At 37.6% G+C, this 27,994-nt stretch overlaps 1 protein-coding gene across 1 annotated transcript in view; it reads left to right on the top strand.

The window, feature by feature from the left end:
* The window catches only part of LOC126298058 (voltage-dependent calcium channel type A subunit alpha-1), an 860,595-nt gene that overhangs the window by 306,227 nt on the left and 526,374 nt on the right, over positions 1-27,994 (top strand). The window contains exon 21 of the mRNA XM_049989377.1: positions 11,210-11,350. Within this exon, the coding sequence (XP_049845334.1) occupies positions 11,210-11,350 (141 nt within the window). The remainder of the gene's footprint in view (positions 1-11,209; positions 11,351-27,994) is intronic.

The following is a 27,994-nucleotide window of genomic DNA, read 5'->3' as shown; positions in this document are numbered from 1 at the left end:
GCATCCACTGAGTCCATCTCTTCATTTCATTATATTCTTTTGTAGGCATTCTTTCTCATTGACTCATTCTACCACATTTACAAGCCTTACTCATAAAGATCCAAATTCTGATTGGAGTCCTCAAAATCATAATCACTATTGCCCTGTATTGACTTATGACTGCTAGAGCACATAGTGGTGTGTGGCCCTCATGATGTACATTTAGTTGACATATTTTAAAGTGTCTTATGTAATTGATGAAATGCTGTTCATGAAATAGAGAAATGAGGAGTAAAGAACAATATATGAAAAGGAGGAAGTCCTTTTTCATAAGCATAATGTCTGACTTACTCCTCTGCAACTGTTGCTATCCTTTTCCCAACTATTCAGTTGCCTATTATTTGCTTCCAGCTGTGGAGCCTTTAAAGAAACAAAAGTGTTACACTAAAATTGTAGACTGAAGAAGAGACACTTATCTCCTAAAGTTAAATTACACATTAATCATCAAAGTAGAATAAATCAAATTATATTTACGGGGTCAGCCAACTTAAGACTGAAGTTAATGTGTTCTGTTAAAAAGTGATTACATAGGCTAATTACAGTTTTATTTTGTGCACACTTATGAATAGGCCATAAAAGGCAGCATTTTGTAAGTGAAGTGAAGGCAACATTTGCCCACTGAATTGCTGTAGCCAGTGTTAGGAGGTTGCAAACTGTGTAGTACATGCATTCCAGTGTGGCTTGATGTTCATTCTTCAGTGGTCAGCAGGCTCCAATTGAAGTTAAAGTGAAGATAAAATGTCTAACTGAGTTAGACCGAAAGTAATTTTCACATGTTATTAGTCTTTGCTGATCATTAAATTCTAGTAAGAGTCACAACAAAAAAGTTCTGCAGTTCTAATCTGAATGTGTACTCTTTTAGGATTTCATTGACCATCATGTATATCTCATGCTTTCAAGTGACCTGTGTGGCAAAAATGATTGATAAGTTAGAGGCATAACTAACTTGGTGCACTTGAACACAAGCCAACTGAATCTTTGAGAAACTGCAGTTAGTTTTATCTATACATTAGTTATGGTTTTCTATAGACAGTGAGTGTATGTACTGATATTAAGAGAGCAAGGGACATCATGTCATACATGCAGTATTGCTGGAAGTTTCTAAGATGGAAGAGCAGATGCACTTGATTCGGTAAGCACACTTTGAGTTCTATGTGCTTCTGCATTGGACTGTGAATATGCAGAAACATGCAGATTATGTTTTGGATCATCATATTAAACAGCTGCAGGTATCATTCTTCAAACTGACATAACACTATCAATAAATACCATATACTGGGTGACTGTGTATTCCTTCCATTAATGAAACAAATTAGATAACATAACAAATGAGTTGGTTAGCAGTTATTTACAGCATGCAGCATAATTGTAAGTGTTTTATTACTGTTTCAGCTAATTATCATTCATAGTAGTGCTTGATACATGTCATCTCTTATTATTGCCTGTCTGCAACATTTTTGAACTGATTGCTACAGTTTGAATAACATTTTTTTTGTAAAAAGTTAAATTTAATTGGTTCTTTCAGTATGCTGCATATCTGCAAAGTTCTTTTAGTTAAAAGCAAGCAGAATAGTTTGGAATTTGTAAAATTTCCTGTTTTCTCCTCTTTCTGCTTGTCCTTCTATTTATTATAGCCAATGTATGTGCTAGTGAAACAACTACTTATATTTCAAAAATTTTGGTCTACACCATTGATTATCACTGATATGTGATACCCATACATTTCTCATTTCTGATGTTTATTCTTAACACATTTAGCAAACAATGTAAAACACTTTTAATAAAAAAATTAAAATAGTTTATTGAGTGTTCTTCTGGGCTGTTGATCACATTGTCAGTGTATAAAATTGTCTGACATTTCAGTTACTATTGCAAGTGGCCTTCCTCACAGCTTTGTGCTGGGCCGACTGCTGAGTGAGAGAAACTTCAGATCTTATATCATAGCGGCTGAAGCTGTTTACATAATTTGATAGGGTACTTGAGAAAAGGAGGAGGGGTGTTTGGTGTTCTTTATGGTCTTTGTATTGGTGGATAAAGACATGCTTGATTGATGTTTACACTATTTCTTGCCACTGGTGCAAATAGGCAAATTAGAAATGGGTGGTAGCTGTGACATAGCACTGGTTACTTGCTACCATGTGTGGGGTGTGACGTACCTGTGCTCTGTATACATATGAACACCTCTGTCTCCCATGTGCCTGTTTGAATGGCTTTGTAAACACTGTCCTTCAGTAGTGTTGCCACTGCTGGGAGCCAAGATGCCTGAAGCCTATACCCTTTCTCCCTGTTCATGTTGGCATGTCACTTGGCTATTTCTATTGCCTCTCTAATATTCCTCCCCAATGTAAATGGCTGTTTTGCAAGTACATGGTTTTCACAGAATATTATCTCTTTATCACACTCATCCTGTTGTTCTGCCACTGTTGGCCTCAGAGATATCTTCAGCAGAGATCTCTTCTGTAAAGATAGCAAGATAGCAAGAAATGGTGTAAAGTGAGATGAACAACCAGATCTATCACTGGACCTCATAAATCTATGACACAACAGTCCAAGAAAACAGTTTAGTTGTAGAGGAAAGTCTACACAAGATGGAAACAACTTACAGTACAACTTAGAATACTGCAACAAAAAATCTTTATCTAAAAACCATAAAATAAAGCTCTACAACACAATAGTGAAACCACCATGCCTATATTCCAGTAAGTGCTTAGCACTCAATTATAAGTCAGAAAAAGTTTAAGTACTAGATGGAAGAATTAAAAGAAAAGCATTAGGTCCTATAAAAACTTCAGAATTTTGGTAACTAAGAAGCAGCTGTGAAATATAACATAGAACACTATCTTAAACAACAAAGAAGAGAAGAGTGCTTTGAGTAATGGATGACAATAGAATAACCAAAAGGATCTTCCATTAGCTTTGTGAAAAAAAAATCAATATGCATATAGATTCAAGAACTCAAGAAGACTTGGGAAGGAAAAATATAAGAAGAAGTGAGGGAAAGAGAAACGTTCAGAAGGAAAGTTATAAAATTAGAAGGCTTCCAGGGGAAGGAGGAAAAGACAATAGGCACAAAGTGGTCTGACAAAAGGAAAAAAGAAACATTGTGAAACAATGCAAGAATACTGTATTAAAGAGGGAATGAATGAAAGATGAAGAACTGAAATCAGAAATCCCTTAGACAGTCCCAATGCAGAATGGAGGAAAAAATGTTTACATTAATGTAAAAATTGGCACACTGAAACAGTCCCAATGAACAAGCATAAATAAATATTGAGGTTTTGGAAAAGAAACTAATACAATGTGATTGTCCTTAAAATTAAAATAATTATATAACACACTGATCTTTCATCATTAATTTCTTTTTCATCTAAACACAAAAAAGAACCTAGAAAAACTGTAAAATTGTGTCAACAATTGACAAACATTTTTAGATTTTATGAACATATTTAATACTTCTTTTTCATCCTGGATACCTATTTTCAATCAGTCTGCACTTTTCAATGATTGTTTGGACATGCTCTTGACAGACTGACTCATCTACAGAGGGTCCATCCATGGGCAACGGAAATTATTTTCCAATTACAGAACTTTTGAGATAGAAGTACTAAAGAAAAATGAAGAGAACCAACTGCACACACTGAAGCTGATTGGTTGATGGTGCATAGAAACATGTTTAATACAGAGACTTTACTAATTTTTGAACTACCACTTTTTCTAGTTCGAGTTCACCTTTCACCTCCTCTCTCTCTATCTCTCTCTCTCTCATTTAATTAGTGGTCAATTGCAAAGACTTTACAAATAACCTCACATGTTAAGCACACACTGTAAAAGAAGCTCTCCTTTCTCAGTCACATAGTAACTAAGTTAGGATTGGAGAGCACTATCAATGAGGCAGATTTTGTTACAAACATCAGAGATGCACCCAGCATATTACTGTATAGGTGACTGATTCTTGCAAATACCTTAGAAAATGGACAACCCTCAAAATCAGTGAATAATAGGTGTGCCAAACTGGATAGAGTTTACTATCTTTGTAACAACATTTATGAATCTAAATTGCTTTTCAGATACCTTGAACTCTGACACTACAACACCATAATGAGACCTTAAGTACTGTATGCTTCAAATATCCGAACATAATCAGTATAGAACACATCAGGAAACTTCAACTAAAGCATAGAGAGATTCTGAGGATATCATGAACTCCATAATGGAAAATGATGTATACAGAATCAGACACAACAAGGAACTCTGCCTATATTAAGAGTAATGAGAAAGAGGATACAGTCATGTAGTCAGGATGGAATTTTCTAATGCTCAAAAATTAGAAGGAGTGATCTGTTTTACTTGGTAAAAGCTTTCTAAAACCAGATTCGCATAAATATTTCTTTATTTAGAACCAACTGGTTCAACAGCCTTTGCTGTCATCTTCAGGTCTTCAAAAATTTATGTAATAAAATGTGTTCATTTTGAGCTGGACCTCATGCCAAGTTGCTTTGTACATAAAATTTAGCACATAATATAAAGGTCTGTCATGAATAAAACATTTAAAAACAAGAAGCACCTTGTGCATATGGCCATGTTCATAGACATAGCACTCACAGATGATTATTACATTGTGAAAACTGCAGTAGACAATGAAACAGACAGTAGCACATTTGTTAATGTTAGCTGGACATGTTCTAACCATTGAAGGTCCACCTTAGATGGTGTATAAGATATGAACTGGAGACTCAAATCAAGGCTCTTTGTATCTGGAGGGAAAGTGAACAAGAGTAGTTAGGATAGCTCTTTTGCAACTATAAACTAACCATAATGACATTTGTAACAGAGATAAATACAGATTATGTATCAGAGATTCTCCCCAGTCACTAACAGCAATGAAACTGTGTCTGGAAAATGGAATGTACTGGGCTCAGGAATGGAAAACACCCACAGTGCCAGGATGAGAGCATGTTGGGATGAGAGAAAGTGTGCCAGAGTTAAGAACTTCAGGGTCCAGTGTATGCCAAATGGAACGTAATACCTAAATAAAATTTACTTTTTCTCAACCAATATACATTATTCAACTACTGAAAGCTTTTATGAAAGTCATCTAAACATTCACACACAAACTAGACAACTTTTGGGCATTCTTTGGGTTTTCACATTGTTTGTTTGTTTGGTTTTTCACCAGCTGTTGCTGTCTTTCCTTTATTCTGGTGCTTGTACCATCCTATAATTCTTTCATTTTTATTCACTCACATTATAGTGGTGAGGAATAGTGCAACTAGCACAGCAGGCAGATATGTCATGTGTGGCTAACATGTTTCTTATTATTGTAAGATAGAAGTTGCAAGGATGAGTCCTATGACACAGGGCATCTTTCCAGAAGAAAAAATAAGCATCACTGAAACACATCTGTGATACATGCAGAAATAACCTTTTGTATCAATGTAGAATTTTTGCAAGCTGTAATCTGGGATTGACAATCAATGTCAGATATTAATGTGTTGTAATCCATTATACTAATATGTTTTTCCATTTAACTCCCCCTTTTATTTGTAAAAGTACATTTGTAAATCCAGTAACAATACACAAAACATAACTTTTGTTACCCTATTTTCCCACATGAGTGCCATTATGGAAGATAGATTTATTTTCTATTTGCTTTATCAATGTATTCATTACTTCTTTGTAGCATGCCTTCTGTCTACCCTCAGAGTTTCTGTACTTTATGTTTATTTTTTGGTAACCTAGCAGCTAACTCCAGATTGTCGTAGTAATTATTGAGGTGAGCAGCAAAAATCAGCATTGAGTGTTTCCTCTGTTAAATACTGAAATCCTGTGTATTGTGCTTAATTCTGCTAATTCCACTTCTTACAACTTCATACAGCTTAGATTTGAGTGTGAAACCCTCAGATTGAATGAGCATGTACAGCTATGTTCCATATTCACAATATTCATTTTTGATGTACTGCTTGGACTGGTGACATCCATGCCAAGCCATCACTACCTTGTCTGATAGCTGTTTTCAGCCTGGATATTAGATCTTTGCCATTCGGAAATTGTAGTTAACTATAGACCTAATTTTTGCTGTGTTATTGTTAGGTATTCTGTTTTCAGTGGTAAACATAGAAAATATCAAAATAATTGGAAACCTGTCTACATATAAACTTCTTAAATTTATTTACATCAAAGAAAGTGTTCTGTAGTAATTTGTTATTTCCCTTTCATAAAATGTAACCTGTCGGACATTTGTGGATGAAGAAAATGCCCCACTCATTTGCTCAACACAAAGAAAATCATCAACTACTTTCATTGAAGAAAGTCTAATGATTTTTCCCTCTGTTGGAACACTACCAGGTGCAGCCAATTTGTTTAAAGTAAAATGATTCATTGTACATGTGTTACCCAACCATCTATGATTGAAATGCAAATGTTGTTGAAGTCTGTTTGAGAATACTACACCTCCTTGATACTCTCCACAGTGCCTTCTTCACAGTCTGATCTTGAAAATGAACAATAATCTTCAAAGTTGGGAAAACAGAGTATTTGTTTTAGTATTAGGTTACTGTTTCCTAAAACGTGTCTTGCCATATAACACCTACACCTACATTATACTCTGCAAGCCACCCAACGGTGTGTGGTGGAGGGCACTTTACATACCACTGTCATTACCTCCCTTTCTCGTTCCAGTCAGTATAGTTCACGGGAAGAATGACTGCTGGAAAGCCTCAGTGCATGCTCGAATCTCTCTAATTTTACATTTGTGATCTCCTTGGGAGGTATAAGTAGGGGGAAGCCATATATTTGATACCTCATCCAGCAACGCACACCTCAAAACCTGGACAGCAAGCTACACCATGATATGGAGTGCCTCTCTTGCAGAGTCTGCCACTTGAGTTTGCTAAACATTTCCTGTAACACTATCATGCTTACGAAATAACCCTGTGACGAAGTGCGCCGCTCTTCTTTGGATCTTCTCTATCTCCTCTGTCACCCCAACCTGGTACGGATCCCACACTGATGAGCAATACTCAAGTATAGGTCGAATGAGTGTTTTGTAAGCCACCTCCTTTGTTGATGGACTACATTTTCTAAGGACTCTCCTAATGAATCTCAACCTGGCACCCGCCTTACCAACAATTAATTTTATATGATCATTCCACTTAAAATTGTTCCGTATGTATACTCCCAGATATTTTACAGAAGTAACTGCTACCAGTTGTTTGTTCCGCTATCATATAATCATACAATAAAGGATCCTTCTTTCTATGTATTCGTAATATATTATATTTGTCTATGTTAAAGGTCAGTTGCCACTCAGGGCACCAAGTGCCTATCCGCTGCAGATCTTCCTGCATTTCGCTACAATTTTCTAATGCTGCAACTTCTCTGTATACTACAGCATCATCCACGAAAAGCTGCATGGAACTTCTGACACTATCTACAAGGTCATTTATATATATTGTGAAAAGCAATGGTTTCTTAACACTCCTCTGTGGCATGCCAGAGGTTACTTTAACGTCTGTAGACGTCTCTCCTTTGAGAACAACATGCTGTGTTCTGTTTGCTAAAAACTCTTCAATCCAGCCACACAGATGGTCTGATATTCTGCAGGCTCTTACTTTGTTTATCAGGCGGAACCGTATCGAACACCCTCCGGAAGTCAAGGAAAATGGCATCTACCTGGGAGCCTGTATCTAATATTTTCTGGATCTCATGAACAAATAAAACGAGTTGGGTCTCACATGATCGCTGTTTCCAGAATCCATATTGATTCCTCCAGAGTAGATTCTGGGTTTCCAGAAATGACATGATACGCGAGCAGAAAACATGTTCTAAAATTCTACAACAGATCGATGTCAGAGATACAGGCCTATAGTTTTGCACATCTGCTCGATGACCCTCATTGAAAACTGGAACTACCTGTGCTCTTTTCCAATCATTTGGAACCTTCCGTTCCTCTAGAGACTTGCGGTACACGGCTGTTAGAAGGGCGGCAAGTTCTTTCGTGTACTTTGTGTAGAATCGAATTGGTAACCCATCAGGTCCAGTGGACTTTCCTCTGTTGAGTGATTTCAGTTGCTTTTCTATTCCTTGGACACTTATTTCAATGTCAGCCATTTTTTCGTTCATGCAGTGACTTAGAGAAGGAACTGCAGTGCGATCTTCCTCTGTGAACCAGCTTTGGAAAAAGGTGTTTAGTATTTCAGCTTTATGCATGTCATCCTCTGTTTCAATGCCATTATCACCCCAGAGTGTCTGGATATGCTGTTTCGATCCACTTACTGATTTAACGTAAGACCAGAATTTCCTAGGATTTTCTGTCAATTCGGTACATAGAATTTTACTTTTGAATTCACTGAACGCTTCACGCATAGCCCTCGTTACACTAACTTTGACATCATTTAGCTTCTGTTTGTCTGAGTGGTTTTGGCTGGGTTTAAATTTGCAGTGAAGCTCTCTTTGCTTTTGTAGTAGTTTGCTAACTTTGTTGTTGAACCACGGTGGGTTTTCCCCATCCCTCACAGTTTTACTCGGCACGCACCTGTCTAAAACGCATTTTACGATTGCCTTGAACTTTTTCCATAAACACTCAACATTGTCAGTTTTGGATCAGAAATTTTCATTTTGATCTGTTAGGTAGTCTGAAATCTGCCTCCTATTACTCTTGCTAAACAGATAAACCTTCCTCCTGTTTTTTATATTCGTATTTACTTCCATATTCAGGGATGTTGCAAAGCCTTACGATCACTGATTCCCTTTCCTGCACTTACAGAGTCGAAAAGTTCGGGTCTGTTTGTTATCAGTAGGTCCAAGGTGTTATCTCCACGAGTCGGTTCTCTGTTTAATTGCTCGAGGTAATTTTCGGATAGTGCACTCAGTATAATGTCACTCGATGCCCTGTCCCTACCGCCTGTCCTAAACATCTGATTGTCCCAGTCTATATCTGTTAGACTTAATATTCATGAAAAATAACATATATTCAACTTCTACTCTCAGTTAATATTGGCTTCAAAGAAGTGAATTTGAAAAACAACTGAATTTGTGTGCATGGCAATGGCACATGGTGGTGCTACACTCACTGCAGTAATTCACAGTCAACATGTTAAGTTCTGTAAGGCATAGCTCCTCTTCCTTCCAAATAGTGGCTCCCATGTAACATTTTACACTGATGAGCCAAAACATTACAACCACCTTTCTAATAGCTTGTTTGTCCATATTTGGAATGAGATACATCACTGATTCTGCATATCAGAGATCTGAGAGTTTGTTGGTAGGTTTGTGGAGGTATCTGCCATTAGATGTTTATGCATAGGTCATGTAATTAGTGTAAGTAATGGGCTGCTGATTTCCATACATGGTGATGGCACCCGACAGCGACCCATGTAGGTTTCATAGGATTTACGTCAGACGAATTTGGTCAGTGAGACATATATGTGAGTTCACTGTAATGTCCTCAAACCACTGTAGCATGGTTCGGGCTCTGATACATGGACAGTTATTGTATTGAAAGATGACATTGGCTTTGGGGAAGACATCAAGCATAAAGGGCTGCAGGTGGTTCACAGCTGTCAGCGTGTCTTCAATTCCTACCACAGGTCCCATGCAAGTGCAGGAGAATGTGTCCCATAGCATAATACTGCTCCCACCAGCCTATGTCTATCGCACGCTACACATTTGCAGCTGCTGTTCACCTCAGTGGCAGCATTTGTGGAGATGATCATTGAACTAGTGTAGCAAAAATGTGATTCACCTGCAGAGCTGACACATTTCCATTCATCAGTGCTCAAATTCCAATGGTCCCACACCCACTGCAATTGTAATTGATGATGTTGTTGGGTCAACATGTGAACACTTAGGAGTGGTCTGCTGTGAAGCTCCATGTTCAACAATGTACAATGAACAGTGTGCTATGAAATACTTGAGCATGCACCAGCATTTTGCTATTTTGACAAAGAAGTCACAGATCACCATGTATCCTACTTTACAGAGCAGATAAGCCTCTGAACCCCGCGTTCTGTGAAGAGTCGTGACCATCCAACCATTTAGCACCTAGTGGTAGTTTTGCCGTACTTGTATCTCTTTCGATAGATGCTCACGACTGTAGCACATGAACATTTAAGCAGCTGTGCCATTTTCCAGATACTCATTGACAGGCTCTGTGTAATAATAATCCACCTTTTCCCAAAGTCGCTTATCTCAATGGATTTCCCCATTAGCAGCAAATATCTTCGCTAGGGTAATCCCCTGTCTGTGTCTGCTCTGCTTACATACTTTTGTTACCTTGTCATCTGCTTGCAATGCCACCAGGTGGTATCCAGTGTTGTGGTTGACAGTGGTCATAATGTTTTGGCTTATCTATGTGTGTTTTGCCGTATACCATTATTTTCTGTCTTCATTGGTGCTAGTAGCAGCAAAAGTACTGAAAGTAGTTTTGTTAATTGCTTTGTCTCTTATGCCCATATTTAGTTTTTAATAATTTTTTATTGCTTGTCTTACCTTTCAGAGCACTATGTTGGCTCTAAGGTTTTAATGGCTGCATACTGCAGCCTTTACTCTAGTTGTAAAAATCTACTGAAAAAAAAAGTTGTTTGATGGTGAATTTGACAGCTCCTCGTGTAGAGGAGATGTTGAATCATAGACAGACACAACAAAAAGGCTGTGATATATGTTGAGCTTCTGGCCAAAAGGCCTTTTTCTAAAGTAACCAACACACATGTATTCATGCAAGCACAACTCACACCTCACACACACATACATTGGTGTTGCTAACAGCCCTGCCTCAGTAGCATAAGACAGTGGTGATGTGTGTGTGTGTGTGTGTGTGTGTGTGTGTGTGTGTGTTGTCTACTTTTAAAAAAGGCTAGATGTGTATGATAGTTCTTTTGTTGTGTCTGTCAAAATAACTATTTGACACACCCACATCCAAAATTCCTTATTATCTGCCATACAGTAGTAGCTGTGCTTATGCATATCCCAAGAGGCATATGTGCCTTCTTCAACACTAAATTCTTGTCAGTGTACACAGTGAAAAAGCCAAAACACTTCATCTTCATGTTAACTATTGTTCATGAAATCATACATTGTGGCTGCCCTTAAATACACTGTGTTTTTCATAAGTTAAGTAACAAATTAATTTTAATCACATTTGAACAAAAATAATTTATTTCTTAATTTTCAGGGGCCAATTTTTTATTTTTAATGGTGATAATGTACCTGAACCAAGAAATAGGGAATGGAAAACTCAGGCCTTTCATTATGACAACGTAATGGTTGCAATGTTAACATTGTTTGCTGTGCAAACGGGTGAAGGTTGGCCACAGTAAGTAAAATTTCAGTTTACCTAATATAAAGAAAACGTATTAGTTACTACATTGGAAAAATAATGTAAATGTGTTAACAAACAGGAAATAGGAGTCTGTTAACTTTAAGCTGAGAATTGTACGGTTTCTTTTAGTGGGTCAGGTGTGCGCTACACATCAGAGGCAACATCTAGGTAGTTGACTGCGTGTGGGGTGACTTTCAATCCAGTCCAGTTAATGATAGCTGTAGGAAATCCATAAGTATCGGGGTAAGACCCATAAAAATGCCCCCTCCCCCTTGCACAGGTGAGAATATTAAAATCACAGTGGCTAACTGCCAAAGTTATCACAAGAAAGGGTCACAGCTATAAGGTCTCCTAAAAAGCACTGAAGTCCTCATAGTACTAGACACAGTGCTAGTTAAAGCCTGACGTTCACAGTAGTGATATTTGTGGGGCAAAATTTAAGTGCATACCAAAAGGATAGAAAAATGGAATTGGTGTGTTTGTTGCAGTGAACAGAAACTCAAATCCACTGGGACAGTAACTAAAGCTGCTTGTGAGATTGTTTGAGCAAGACTCAATATCAAGTGTGGGTATAAAATTATAATAGAATCCTGCTGTCGGCCACCAGGCTCACTTCCTGATGTAACCAAAATCTTTAGAGAAAACCTCAGTTTTCTTGTATCTATGTTTCATAATTGTAATGTGATTATTAGATTAACTTTAAAAACATTAACCATATAACCACAAAGTTGGATAACTGCAGTTTTGTAAGTGGTGGGTGTGACAAGACATCCTGTGAAACATTACAAAATGCCTTCTCTTAATACTACCTAGAACATGTAGTTCAGAAATATGTTAAATCTAATGGTAACTGACAAACCTGACCTCTTTGGGGATAAGAACTTTGAGCATTGCAGCACGTCAGCAATCGTAATTATCTAAATAAATTATGATTAATCCGCCTCGATTGTGAAAATTCCCGGTGTTTACCCAGGTTTCACGCTTTCTTCAGAACAAAATAAAAAACAGCTTGCCTAAATGGGCATAGTCAATATTCTAAAATGAACACCCACAAAGAAGGCGTGGTTATCCACGTTGAAACCTGGGTAAACACCGGGAATTTTCGCAATCGAGGCGGATTATTCATAATTTATTTACTCTTTGGGGATGTTCACATCTAAATTGGTATCAGTGACCATCAGTTAGATATAACAACAATGAATACAAATGTACAAAGGGCAACTAAAACAAGTAGAAAGATTTATATGTTCAGCAAACTAGTCAAATAAGCAGTAGTGTCATAGCTCAATGAGGAACTTTTTGAAACGTTTAGCTCAGTTGGGAACATGTAGAAGAATGATGGCTCAAGTTTAAAAGAAAAGTTGACCATGCACTGGATACTGGATACTGTACCAAGTAGAATAGTTCATGATGGGAAAGATCCTCCATGGCATACAACTGCTGTAAAGAAATGTCTATAGAAACAGAGACCACTGCATAATAGGTGTACAACAAAGCATAAGGATATAGATAGGGAGATGCTGAAGAATGAAACACATTTGGCAGTGAAGAGAGCAATGCTGAAGCCTTCAGTGACCGTAGCAAAATACTGTCAGAGAATCTTTCACAAAACCCAAAGAAGTTCTGGTCATATGTTGTTAGTAGCATCAAACCTAGTCTCCAGTGACTCATAGACAAGACAAGAACTGAAATTGAGAGTGGCAGAGCAAAAGCAGAAATGCTTAACTCTGTTTCCAAATGTTCCTCTACAAAGGAAAAGCCAGGAGTATTGCCCCAATTTAATCTTTGTACCATTGAAAATGTGAGTGAAATGGGCATTGGTATCAGTGATGTTGAGAAACAGCTGAAATTAGTAAAACTGAACAAAGCCCTAGGGCCCAGTGGAATCCCTATCAGATTCTATACCCAATTTGTGGCTGAGTTAGCCCCTCTGTTCACTATAATCTGTCAAAGATCCCTCAAGCAAAAAACCATGCCCAGTAGTTGTAATAAGGAACTACAAGAAGGGTAGCAGAGGAGGCCCATAAAACTGCTGTCCAACATCCTTTGCCAATGAGCATGGATTTTAAAAACATCGTTTGAAAACCAACTAGCACTTTTCTTACATTACGTCCTGAACGCCACGGCTCAAAGCAGTCAGGTAAATGTAGTATTTCTTAATTTATAAAAAAAAAACATATGCCTCAATATCACATCTACACTTCTTACCAAAACTATGATTGTATCAGGTATCAGGCAAAATTTATGACTGAATTGAGGATTTCTTGGTAGGGAGGATGCAGCATGTTATCTTGGATGAAAAGTCATTGACAGATGTTGAAGTAACCTAGGGTTCACCCCAGTAAAGTGTGTTGGGTCCTTTACTGTTTGTATTGAGCAAGCCTTGTGGGCAATATTAATATAATGTAATTGGATATTAATATTAATTAATGTTAGTTAAAATTGATAGTGACCTCAGACATTTTGCAGATGATAGTTATCTACAACAAAGTACAATCTGAACGAAGGTGCACAAATATTCAGTCAAACTTTGATAAGATTTCAAAGTGGTGCAAAGATTGGCAACTTGCTTTAAATGTTCAGAAATGTAGAACTGTGCACTTCACAAAAAAAAAAAGAAGAACGTAGTATCCTGTTAATGTAATATCAATGAGTCACAGTTGGATTTGGCCAACTAATACAAATATTTGGGTGTAACACTTCATAGGGATATGAAGTGGAATGATCATACAAATACAGTCATGGATAAAGCAGCTGGTAGACTTTAGTTTATTTGTAGAAAAATGGGGAAATGCAATCAACCTACAAAAGAGATTGCTTACAAATCACTCGTGCAACACATCCTAGAATTTTGCTGAAATATGTGGAACCCATGCCACATGGGACTAACAGGGGATATTGAATGTATACAGAGAAGAACAGCACAATAGTCACAGGTGTGTATGGCTCGTGGGAAAGTGCCATAGACATGTTGAAAGAATTGAACTGGCAAACTCTTAAAAGTAGATGGAAACCACCCTGAGAAAGTCAACTAACAAATTTTCAGGAACTGGCTTTAAATGATGATTCTAGGAACATGCTACAACCTCTTACATATCATTCATGTAGGGATCATGAGAACAAGATCTTATTAATTACAGCATACACTGTGATATAGATAAACATTCATTCTTCCCATGCTCCATGTGTCAATGGAATGGAACAAAAACTTTAATAACTGGTACAATGGGAAGTACCCTCTGTCATGCACTTCACAGTGGTTAGTAGAGTATAGACATAAATATAAAAGTAAAACAACACATGATTGTTCATTTCAGCCAAATATTGTTGTATGGGAGTTCTGTGATGTCAGTTATTTGATAAACTTTGTTCTTTGCTCAAAGTCAAGTTTGATTTGATCTTTCATCATCAGACATTCTTTTTGCAAATGTTTACTTGCCATTGAACTATTGTACTTGAACTGAAGGCCTCTTGCTATTTCTCCTCATACCTTTTACTTATGATAAAAGGTATTGTGTCATAATACAAATTTCCTCCTTCTTCGCAGCTTACATAAAGATCTGTTTGTAATTTCCATTCATTAGACCCATGTGTTCAAATCTTTTAGCATAGTAAAAGGCTCATTGGGAAATCTTATGCAACTTGGGCCTCATAGTGGCACAAACAAACTATTCAGTTTTAACATAAGAACACCCACATAACTGATGAAAAACCACTATGACCTGTATTAACCATTTGTGATTACAGCCACTACCACTTCTCGAAGCAGCATTTGTCATTGAAAATTCCCATGTTTCATTGTAGATGAAGTTACTGATGGTACTTAATGGCAGCCCAGTCTATAACATGAGAACTTGCTGTGCACTGAAGGTGATAATACATGAATGTATTCTCTCTTCAAAACTAATGCATTGTGTTCTACACCAGCACTGTCAAAGATATCTTGAATCTTGTACCTAGTGATGTAATGTAAACGTTAAGACACCATACTTATGTTTAAGAAAGTGGGTCTCATATATCTCTCCTGTCGTCCAAATTTCGATTATCTGTGGTTTTTGTAAATCATTCTGATCAGTGAATTAGTAGGAGCCATAAACAATAAAGGCAATATCTAGCCCCATGAAAACCTAGCTGAGCTAGTCATCCATCTCTGGTGATCTCTATGTTGCCAAAATATTTCAATGTAACTTACAATGTGATCTTGTTTGCATTCTGTTTTCTCATACCTTGAGAAGAAAGAAGAGCAAAAGTTAGGAAACATGCTGGAATTCATGTTATAGTAAGTGAATATTTGTTCTACTTATATTGATTTACCATCAGTCATCATTCTTGTTGTTGGTACAGTTGTCAAGTTGGAGCATCCTATTTGAAATACCGGTAAGAGAATTTTTACAGGTTCGGAGTCATTCAATATGCAGTCCTTAAATGAATTTGTCACAGGACTTTAAATTAGTTCTTTCATATACACTCCTGGAAATGGAAAAAAGAACACATTGACACCTGTGTGTCAGACCCACCATACTTGCTCCGGACACTGCAAGAGGGCTGCACAAGCAATGATCACACGCACGGCACAGCGGACACACCAGGAACCGCGGTGTTGGCCGTCGAATGGCGCTAGCTGCGCAGCATTTGTGCACTGCCGCCGTCAGTGTCAGCCAGTTTGCCGTGGCATACGGAGCTCCATCACAGTCTTTAACACTGGTAGCATGCCGTGACAGCGTGGACGTGAACCGTATGTGCAGTTGACGGACTTTGAGCGAGGGCGTATAGTGGGCATGCGGGAGGCCGGGTGGACGTACTGCCGAATTGCTCAACACGTGGGGCGTGAGGTCTCCACAGTACATCGATGTTGTCGCCAGTGGTCGGCGGAAGGTGCACGTGCTCGTCGACCTGGGACCGGACCGCAGCGACGCACGGATGCACGCCAAGACTGTAGGATCCTACGCAGTGCCGTAGGGGACTGCACCGCCGCTTCCCAGCAAATTAGGGACACTGTTGCTCCTGGGGTATCGGCGAGGACCATTCGCAACCGTCTCCATGAAGCTGGGCTACGGTACCGTTAGGCCGTCTTCCGCTCACGCCCCAACATCGTGCAGCCCGCCTCCAGTGGTGTCACGACTGGCGTGAATGGAGGGACAAATGGAGACGTGTCATCTTCAGCGATGAGAGTCGCTTCTGCCTTGGTGCCAATGATGGTCGTATGCGTGTTTGGCGCTGTGCAGGTGAGCGCCACAATCAGGACTGCATACGACCGTGGCACACAGGGCCAACACCCAGCATCATGGTGTGGGGAGCGATCTCCTACACTGGCCGTACACCTCTGGTGATCGTCGAGGGGACACTGAATAGTGCACGGTACATCCAAACCGTCATCGAACCCATCGTTCTACCATTCCTAGACCGGCAAGGGAACTTGCTGTTCCAACAGGACAATGCACGTCCGCATGTATCCCGTGCCACCCAACGTGCTCTAGAAGGTGTAAGTCAACTACCCTGGCCAGCAAGATCTCCGGATCTGTCCCCCATTGAGCATGTTTGGGACTGGATGAAGTGTCGTCTCACGCGGTGTGCACGTTCAGCACGAACGCTGGTCCAACTGAGGCGCCAGGTGGAAATGGCATGGCAAGCCGTTCCACAGGACTACATCCAGCATCTCTACGATTGTCTCCATGGGAGAATAGCAGCCTGCATTGCTGCGAAAGGTGGATATACACTGTACTAGTGCCGACATTGTGCTCTGTTGCCTGTGTCTATGTGCCTGTGGTTCTGTCAGTGTGATCATGTGATGTATCTGACCCCAGGAATGTGTCAATAAAGTTTCCCCTTCCTGGGACAATGAATTCACGGTGTTCTTATTTCAATTTCCAGGAGTGTATTTTATTCATTCTTGTTTTATCTTCTGTATCATTCTAACATAATTTACACATAGTACTTTTAGAACACATCCATACAACACGATGTCTAACTTATAACTAATACTGCCAAAAAGCTTTCCTCCAAAGAGCATATACCAATTTATTTCCAAGTCATTGAGAGTCTTTACAACTAATAACTTTTCTTTATAAAATTTTGAATTAAAATTTGCAATATTAGCATAATCTGTTTATGTTGAGATTTAGATTTCCTTTAATCCTATTAGTTTTATGATTTAGTGTATTATTAACGGTTGTGTCTTGTCATTATACCAACATTGTAACACAAACAAAAAGATTTCAGCTATTTTTAGTTTATCGTTTAAAAATATTCAGTAATCAGTAATATTAGTCACACATGTATTATAATAAAGAAAATTTCTAAAAGAACAAAGTATGTAATGAAAGAAACATTATATTAAATGTTCTTGAACTGACATCATTAAGATGTATGCACAATTAAAAAGGGATTTTATATTGATATATATGAGTAATTAAAATTAAAGACTTGGTAGTCATAAGTAATGACACAAAAGTGACCCAATAAATTGTACATGTAATATTAGTGTATGTTGCTGTTGTGGTCTTCAGTCCTGAGACTGGTTTGATGGAGCTCTCGATGCTACCCTATCCTGTGCAAGTTTCTTCATCTCCCAGTACATACTGCAACCTACATCCTTCTAAATCTGCTTAGTGTATTCATCTCTTGGTCTCCCTCTACAATTTTTACCCTCCACGCTGCCCTCCAATGCTAAATTTGCGATCCCTTGATGCCTCAGAACATGTCCTACCAACTGGTCCCTTCTTCTCATCAATTTGTGCTACAAACTCCTCTTTTCCCCAATTCCATTCAATACCTCCTCATTAGTTATTTGATCTACCCAACTAATCTTCAGCATTCTTCTTTAGCACCACATTTCGAAAGCTTCTATTCTCTTCTTGTCCAAACTATTTATCGTCCATGTTTCACTTCCGTACATGGCTCCACTCCATACAAATACTTTCAGAAACAACTTACTGACACTTAAATCTATACTCGATGTTAACAAATTTCTCTTCTTCATAAATGCTTTCCTTGCCATTGCCAGTCTACATTTTATATCCTCTCTACTTCGACCATCATCAGTTATTTTGCTCCCGAAATAGAAAAACTCCTTTACTACTTTAAGTGTCTCATTTCCTAATCTAATTCCCTCAGCATCACCTGACTTAATTTGACTACATTCCATTATCCTCGTTTTGCTTTTGTTGATGTTCATCTTACATCCTCCTTTCAAGACAATGTCCATTCTGTTCAACTGCTCTTCCAAGTCCTTTGCTGTCGCTGACAGAATTGCAATGTTAGCGGCGAACCTCAAAGTTTTTATTCCTTCTCCATGGATTTAATACCTACTCCAAATTTTCTTTTGTTTCCTTTACTGCTTGCTCAATATACAGATTGAATAACATTGGGGAGAGGCTACAACCCTGTCTCACTCCCTTCCCAACCACTGCTTCCCTTTCATGTCCCTCGACTCTTATAACTGCCATCTGGTTTCTGTACAAATTGTAAATAGCCTTTTGCTCCCTGTATTTTACCCCTGCCAACTTTAGAAGTTGGAAAAGAGTATTCCAGTCAACATTGTCAAAAGCTTTATCTAAGTCTACAAATGCTAGAAACATAAGTTTGTCTTACCTTAATCTTTCTTCTAAGATAAGTCGTAAGGTCAATATTGCCTCACATGTTCCAACGTTTCTACGGAATCGAAACTTATCTTCCCCTAGGTCGGCTTCTACAATTTTTTCCATCCGTCTGTAAGGAATTCATATTAGTATTTTGCAGCTGTGATTTATTAAACTGATAGTTCAGTAATTTTCACATCTGTCAACACCTGCTTTCTTTGGGATTTGAATTATTATATTCTTCTTGAAGTCTGAGGGTACTTCACCTGTCTCATACATCTTCCTCACCAAATGGTAGAGTTTTGTCAGGACTGGCTCTCCCAAGGCCGTCAGTAGTTCTAATGGAATGTTGTCTACTCCCGAGGCCTTGTTTCGGCTCAGGTCTTTCAGTGCTCTGTCAAACTCTTCACGCAGTATCGTATCTCCCATTTCATCTTCATCTACATTCTCTTCCATTTCTATAATATTGTCCTCAAGTACATCACCCTTGTATAGACCCTCTATATACTCCTTCCATCTTTCTGCTTTCCCTTCTTTGCTTAGATCTGGGTTTCCGTCTGAGCTCTTGATATTCATACAAGTGGCTTTCTTTTCTCCAAAGGTCTCTTTAATTTTCCTGTAGGCAGTATCTATCTTACCCCTAGTGAGATAAGCCTCTACAGCCTTACATTTGTCCTCTAGCCATCCCTGCTTAGCCTTTTTGCACTTCCTGTCGATCTCATTTTTGAGACGTTTGTATTCCTTTTTGCCTGCTTCATTTACTTCATTTTTATATTTCCTCCTTTCATCAATTAAATTCAATATTTCTTCTGTTACCCAAGGATTTCTACTAGCTCTCGTCTTTTTACCTACGTGGTCCTCTGCTGCCTTCACTACTTCATCCCTCAGAGCTACCCATTCTTCTTCTTTTACTGTACTTCTTTCCCCCGCTGCTGTCAATTGTTCCCTTATGCTCTCCCTGAAACTCTGTACAACCTCTGGTTTAGTCAGTTTATCCAGGTCCCATCTCCTTAAATTCCCACCTTTTTGCAGTTTCTTCAATTTTAATCTGCAGTTCATAACCAATAGATTGTGGTCAGAGTCCACATCTGCTCCTGGAAATGTCTTACAATTTAAAACCTGGTTCCTAAATCTCTGCCTTACCATTGTACAATCTATCTGATACCTACTAGTATCTCCAGGATTGTTCCATGTATACAATCTTCTTTTATGATTTTTGAACCAAGTATTAGCTATGATTAAGTTATGCTCTGTGCAAAATTCTACCAGACGGCTTCCTCTTTCATTTCTCTCCCCCACTCCATATTCACTCACTATGTTTCCTTCTCTCCTTTTTCCTACTACCGAATTCCAGTCACCCATAACTATTAAATTTTCGTCTCCCTTCACTACCTGAATAATTTCTTTTATCTCATCATACATTTCATCAATTTCTTCATCATCTGCAGAGCTATTTGGCATATAAATTTGTACTACTGTAGTAGGCGTGGGATTCGTGTCTATCTTGGCCACAATAATGCGTTCATTATGCTGTTTGTAGTAGCTTACCTGCACGCCTATTTTTTTATTTATGATTAAACCTACTCCTGCATTACCCCTATTTGATTTTGTATTTATAACCCTGTATTCACCTGACCAAAAGTCTTGTTCCTCCTGCCACCAAACTTCACTAATTCCCACTATATCTAACTTTAGCCTATCTATTTCCCTTTTTAAATTTTCTAACCTACCTGCTCGATTAAGGGATCTGACTTTCCATGCTCCGATCTGTAGAGCGCCAGTTTTCTTTCTCCTGATGACAACGTCCTCTTGAGTAGTCCCCGCCCAGAGATCCAAATGGGGAACTATTTTACCTCTGGAATATTTTACCCAAGAGGACGCCATCATCATTTAACCATACAGTAAAGCTTCATGCCCTCGGGAATAATTACGGCCGTAGTTGCCCCTTGCTTTCAGCTGTTCGCAGTACCAGCACAGCAAGGCCGTTTTGGTTATTGTTACAAGGCCTGATTAGTCAATCATCCAGACTGTTGCCCCTGCAACTACTGAAAAGGCTGCTGTTAGGAACCACACGTTTGTCTTTCCTCTCAACAGATACCCCTCCGTTGTGGTTGCACATACGGTACAGCCATCTGTATCGCTGAGGCATGCAAGCCTTCCCACCAACGGCAAGGTCCATGGTTCATGGGGGGATTAGTGTATAGTGTTGCTTAATAAATGGCATAACATGTTGTTTACTAAAACATGAGCATGAGGCATTACCGACTTTAATGAAACTTTCCTTTGAAGAAATGTGACCATCAGTATTCCGAAAACACATCTGCTACCTATCTGATAGACAATCATGGCATAGGAATACTCTCACTGACGTATTCATGAAAAACTGGTTGTACTTTAGTAATGTAACTAAAACCATATGAAAGATAGAGTTTACATATATATTCACAAATTCTGTTAGTTGTGGCTTGAATTTCTTACTTTTTAATGTTTGTTTGGTTGGGATGTGGTTTGATAATACAGACACAACACATAAGTACTGGACAGCTTTATTCACAACTTTCTTCATTGGGCATCACACATAACTATAACAATTGCTTTGAAAATATGCATGTAGTAACTATAGATAGACACCAAAGATATTACTTGACAGTAAAATTTGAATTTCTACATGACCCCTCAGCTCTTACTGACAGTTATAAATTAAGAATTGAGTCTTAAGTACATGGTGTTGACTGATATTCCAGTTTAGCAGATACCCTTGTAGACCCTGACGTTTGTGTGGTATTTTTTATGAATGTGTTTCATCTTTGATTGAAAAATTTGGTTATGTGCTAACTTTCTAATTGTTGTTGAACAGGGTGATGTCTGGCAATGGCTTTGGTTTAATGTTTGTATCACCATTAAAATCACCTCCCAAGGAATTCATGTTGATGCCTCCTCTTTGGTTCATCTTTATATAAGTCCACAATAAGTTTATTTGGGCTTGAAATTGTCCTGATGAAGGAACTTCATATCTCTTGACATGTGAACAGTGTGATGTCTTGGTATCCATGTACAATATCCTTTCAAACAGTCAGAATAGACTCCAAAAATTCCTTCTTTGCCTTTAGGATCAAACTTCTCTTTTTTTCGTGATTTATCCAGGCTGACAACTTTTTTTTGACCAAATGTACAAAGACGAGATAGGTTAGGCTTTCTTTTCATCCAATTCTCATATGGAGATCCATCAGATAGTCCTTTAGTTAAACAAAAATTTCGGGTGTAGTTAGCTGTGGCCTAATATGGTGGTGGCAGTCCTGATGCGAGCAGCACACAATGAGCCATTTTGACCAATGAACAGTCTGCCCCCAGTAGCTGAGTGGTCAGTGCAACAGAATGTCAATTTTAAGGGCCCAGGTTCGATTCCTGGCTGGATCAGTGATTTTCTCCGCTCAAGTACTGGGTGTTCTGTTTTTCTGGTCATCATCATTTCATCCCCATCAACGCACAAGTCACCGAAGTGGCATCAAATTGAAAGACTTGCAGCCAGTCAGTGGTCTACCTGACGGGAGGCCCTAGTCATACGACATGTACATTTTACCTTCAACATCATTCTACTACAGTCTGTGTGGAGTTGTTCGACATTGCTGTATTCCTGCCATTTTGAGGATGGAGTCCATTGTTTCATTGCAGTGCTCCGTACCATTGTGTGACTAAAGGGATTTAATTTTATGTTGAGTCTGATTTTCTACTAGCCTTTTGAACTGAACAAATTTATCAACAGGTTCTTTTTCATGTTGAAGGATATAGACTTTGGTTATCTATAAAGGTCACAGAAATTTTCAAACTGCCTTGTGATGTTTCTTTCATTGTCCCACCGACATCACAATTAGCATTTTGTATTAATTGCATGAGTTTTCTCAGTTGTTGCTATGTCGTTATTGTCCACAACCATTACTGCTGAAAAAGGATTAATTGGCATGTACAGTGTTTTTCAGTGTTATGCAGATGCTCACTGGTGGTGGTTGTGATGTGTATGTCACATTTAGCTGTTACTTTCATAGCACTGTTGTCTGCAAGCATTAAATTCTCTTTTGTTTCTGTTACATGTGTGAACACTTTCAGATTGTTGCATATATATGAACTGCAACCAATATCTATGCACCAATAAATGTTTGAGTCACAAAACTTTGTGCACAGGCTCATTCATAGAGAAACAGCAGTGAGCTTCATCAACAGTTGTTTGGAGCTTGCACACTTAGCCGTTTCTTGAAAAAGCAGTCATCTTCTTGCTATCTCTTCTTCTTAAAGCAATTGCATTAGTATGATGATTTTTCCATTTTTGTTTTTGTTTTGATTTCTTATGATTTGTCACTGTGACTCACAGCACATTTGTTGTGTTCATGAAACATTTACCCAGTTTAACAAATATCATGGCACTGTCTTCTGAATCCTTGCGTTGTGTTCTTAGAAGATTTTTACTTTCAGTATCTCAACATATGGTAGGATGTCACTACCACATCTAAAAGTATTGTTACTATTCGGAAGACTGTAGAGCATCATTATTGACAACAGACCACTGTTTATGTCAGTATCCATTGCTTGTAATTTATCCACACCATCGAAGAATTCAGTAAGATATCATGTCACATCATCAATAGGATGCATTTTGTGAAGTGTATGGAATATGACCAGTATTACTTTGTGAGCAGGTCCTTTGGATGCATAGATTGATTAGTTTCAGCCATACCTGATGTGATGTAGCGCAGTTCTTTACTTGCTTCAATTCAGTAGGATTAATGGATGAAATCAAGTCAGCCTTTGCTTTTCTGTCTGCCACTTGCCATGGTTCATATGCAACTTCTGTAGTAGTGAGCACTTCACCTTCACCAGTAAGCTGTCCTTAGGTTAGTTAGGTTTAAGTAGTTCTAAGTTCTAAGGTACTAATGACCATAGATGTTAAGTCCTATAGTGCTCAGAGCCATTTGAACCATTTTGAACCAGTCAGCACAGTTTGTTGAATGTCCATACATATACCCAAGTGCTTCGACTTGTTTTCTACATGTGTGGTAATTATCACATGACAGCATTTCCAGTCAAACTCCATATGCACCATAGTCACTATGTTAATGAACATGTTGATTTCCGCAGTTTTAAGCTTACAAACTTAAGTTTTCATCTAGTTGAAAAAGGTCCTTTTTGCCGATCATGTACCCTGGGCCCATTACCTGTTGGTATGTGGTTTGACAATACACGGATAACGTATAATTACCAAACAACTATATTCTGAACTCGCTGCCTGGAGAATAACATAGAACTACAATCAATTGATTTGAAAACATATATAGACACCAAAGATATTACATGATGATAAAATTTCAGTCTCAGTATTTTTCACTGTGCTCACATGTTTGCAAACTTAGCTACCCATTATCAAATGGAAAAAAAGAAAAAGAAATATTATTGTGATATCACTATATTTATTTTGGTTGTAGTACTTTAAAGAATGCATACATATTTAGTGACTCTCATTCATGCTAATGCAGACATAATCTTGATTATTTACTGTCCTATTATAATGTTATTAGGTCTTTATGATTCTTGTTTTCTGGTTTCACAATATTTACGCGTTTTACTTGCACCTATGATTACAGTGTATCTGCAATTATTTTTTTTTTTTAATAGAAGAATTCTTTCTTCATCTGAAAATTTTGAGGGATATTCCTCTCCTTCACTTATGAGTGTGTTCCCAGAGTCCAGGTATTAGCATGTCACCCATTATTTCTTCTCCTGTATGATTGCCAGTCCATTACATACTTAGAGAGACTTCCTTCTTGCACTATATTGGCATTTCCACACAGTTGTATCTGCTTCTGATTAATAAAATCAATAACTGAATTTTGAACGTTCACTCTTTCTCTGATTACTTGATTTCTTTTTTTTTTTCTAATTTGAGTGCCAAATGTAACCAGAAATCCATCTCTGCAGGTAGTTATTTTGAATTTAATTGCCATTTCACTGTCCAAATATCTGAACTATATGTAATAGTGTGCTTAGTTATTGTTTTAAATATTGTCATTTTAATTATAAATCCTTAAGATTTGTATAAACAAAATCCCTCTAACAGTAATAATTAGTAAATCTTTCAGGTCTGGCTGCTTTCCTGAATACCTAAAACAGGCAAAAGTAATCCCAATACTGAAAAATGGTGATCTAGAAAATGTAGAAAACCGCAGATAACTTTCTTTATTATCTTGCATTTTCAAAACAATGGAAATCATAACCAGTATTTGTGATACACTACTCGAATTGCCTCAGAAAATTATGCTGTATCTAATGACAGATTCAAAATAACTATGATAAGCAACAAAAGTCAGTCGAATTTGCTAGTGTTTGCTTTTCAAATGCAAAACTGCTTAGTTTATTTGATAGGAAGTCAATATGTGTATTCAAGCTTAAGTTCTTGTCCACATTTCGTCCCAGGAATTTGACTGTGTCAACTTCTTTCATAGGTTGATTGTTATGTTGAGTTTCAAGTTCCACACATTTTGGATGTTTGGTTTTGGAATGTACCATACCGGTTTTTGCAATGTTCAGTTTCAACCCATTTAGCTGGAACCAGTTTTCCAAGGTATCCAGTGTGCTTACGATGGAGTTCAGAATTTTTTCTGCCTGATCATTTTCAATTAAAACACAAGTATCATTTTCAAACAGAACTGATGGCGAATTTATATTTATGGCTAAGTCATTTACATACAGTAGGAACAGGATTGGCCCCAAAATGGAGCTTTGACACACACCTTGTGATACTGTACTCTATTTAGAATAATAATTAACTGCACCTGAGATGATAGTTATTCTTTGTTTTCTATTGTGTAAATATGATGTTAGCCAATTTAGAGCATTGTCCTTAATCCCTTATTTGTATAATATGTAGATAAGTAAATCAAGGTTCACGGAGTAAAATGCTTTTGTGAGGTCACAGGAGATACCTGCAAATTTACTCCTCTGATCCAATGATTTGCCTATCTTTTCAGTACAGTTATTCACTGCATCCAGAGTGTTTTTCTAGGTTGGAATCCAAATTGGTTGCTTATAATAATATCATTTTTACAATAAAATTTTTGATCTGGTTTGCATCTACTTTCTCTAACCCTTCTGAAAGGACTGGAAGAACAGAAATAGGCCGATAGTTTCCCATGTCTTACCTCAAGCCTTTCTTGAACAGAGGTCTGACTTCGGCATACTTCAAAACATTAGGAAAGCATCCCTGTTCAAAAGAATGTTTGAATATTTTAGTTAGAGGGGTTGCTATTATGCCACACACTGTTTTAATCACTTTACTGGGTATCCCATCCCACTCAGTAGAGTTTTTATTTTTTAATGACAATATAACATTATCCACATCATTTATTATGACTTTTTTTAAATCTGTGGATTCTGAAGGGATTCACTTTGTTCTGATACTCTGCTGTATCAACATTTCACTTTGCCACATTTATAAAGAATTCATTTAAACACTCTGATATTTGAGCTGGGTTTACAATAAAGCTGTCATCTACTTTAATCCTAGTTATTGCATTACTACTAACTTTAAAACCTAACTCTGATTTGGCAACAGACCACACTGCTTTTGTTTTACTTCTATGTTATACACAGAACTTCTTTTTTGACATTTATTTGGCTGCCTTCACAGCTTTTTAAAATATAGCTTTATAATGATTAAAACAGTTCATTGTGGAGTTTCCTCTTCCTGGTACTAGAAATTTATACGTTGGGTTATCCATTTAAGTTTATTAGTCATTTTGTTGCATGTGGTTCTAAGTGGAAAAGTTTCATTAAATATTTCAAGAAAGCTACTTAAAAATTGTTGAAGTTGCTATAACTCAAAATACATCTGTTGTGAGGCCATTCAACCTCTCTTAACTTATTTCTAAATGTAACTGAATCTTTTTCATTGAAGTTTCTTTTTATACAGCTTTTGTTACATGAAATTTCTTTTTTAATTTTTGGTAGTTCAATGAATAATGCAGAATGGTCAGAGATTCCTAACTCTATGCAAAATTTATAAACATTTTCAAATACATAATTTAGTCACTTAACAGTTTTTGAGCTTGTAATACTCTGGTAATTTTACAGTTACTTAAACTATAGTGTTTTTTTTTTCTTTCTCAGTTCCAATGCTAAGTTTTTGCTAATGGTGTCTTCCTGTTCAGGTGTATTTTACTTCTATTGAAGGTATATTTAGATATACCCAAAACATGGTCAAGAATTTTAATAAATCCTTATCCTGCAACTGTTTGGCTGTTATCATTTACCGTGAAGAATTTCAACACTTGCTGTTTCAGCCATGTTTAAAATCTTGGAGTTAACTATAAGCTCATAATCAGAATGATGATTTTTGTCCATACAAAATTGGTTTGAATAACAAGTTAAACACATTAAAATACTAGAACATAACTTATCCAGATTCCAACACTTGTAATAAAAATTAAAATGGCAATTGAGGCCTATATGGTGCTTGGGAGCCTCTTTAGCTGGAGCCACAATGCTGTCTTTTCGAGTATATTTCTTTCTTTCACTGCATAATTTCTTCCTTTCCCTCTCTTCCTGCATTTTGATCCAGTTTTCCTTTCCCTTTTTCAATGTTGTGTATTATGTATCTGTAATAATTACTTCTGCAGTGTCCTATTGTTGCAAACAAACCACAGAGCTACTTCAATTGTCAACAATTCACACAAGTACACACCAAGACAATAATACAGAACTGAGGGCACATGACTCGTTATTTGAACATCAATTTTGATGTCATCTTGTGACAGCTGTAAATACTGTATTTCGCTGTTCTGGTGCTTGTATCAGAATATATATTATTTGTGTTGTCGGTTAGTACAGAAATTCACCTATAACTCAAAATTTAAGTTTTTGGTCCTTGACCCGTTATTTACTTACATGCCACAAATGCTCCTTTTGTTGACTTATATAATTTATCTATGGTATAATGATAATTATTTTTTGTAGTATAAACTTTTTCATCTAGTAACTTCTGAAACAAATATATGGTATGTTCATTATTGAGGCC

The sequence above is a fragment of the Schistocerca gregaria genome, chromosome X (assembly GCF_023897955.1).
Source record: "Schistocerca gregaria isolate iqSchGreg1 chromosome X, iqSchGreg1.2, whole genome shotgun sequence".
Classification (NCBI taxonomy): Eukaryota; Metazoa; Arthropoda; class Insecta; order Orthoptera; family Acrididae; genus Schistocerca; species Schistocerca gregaria.
Note: the sequence above shows the minus strand (reverse complement) of the source record. Positions and strands in the feature narration are given on the sequence as shown.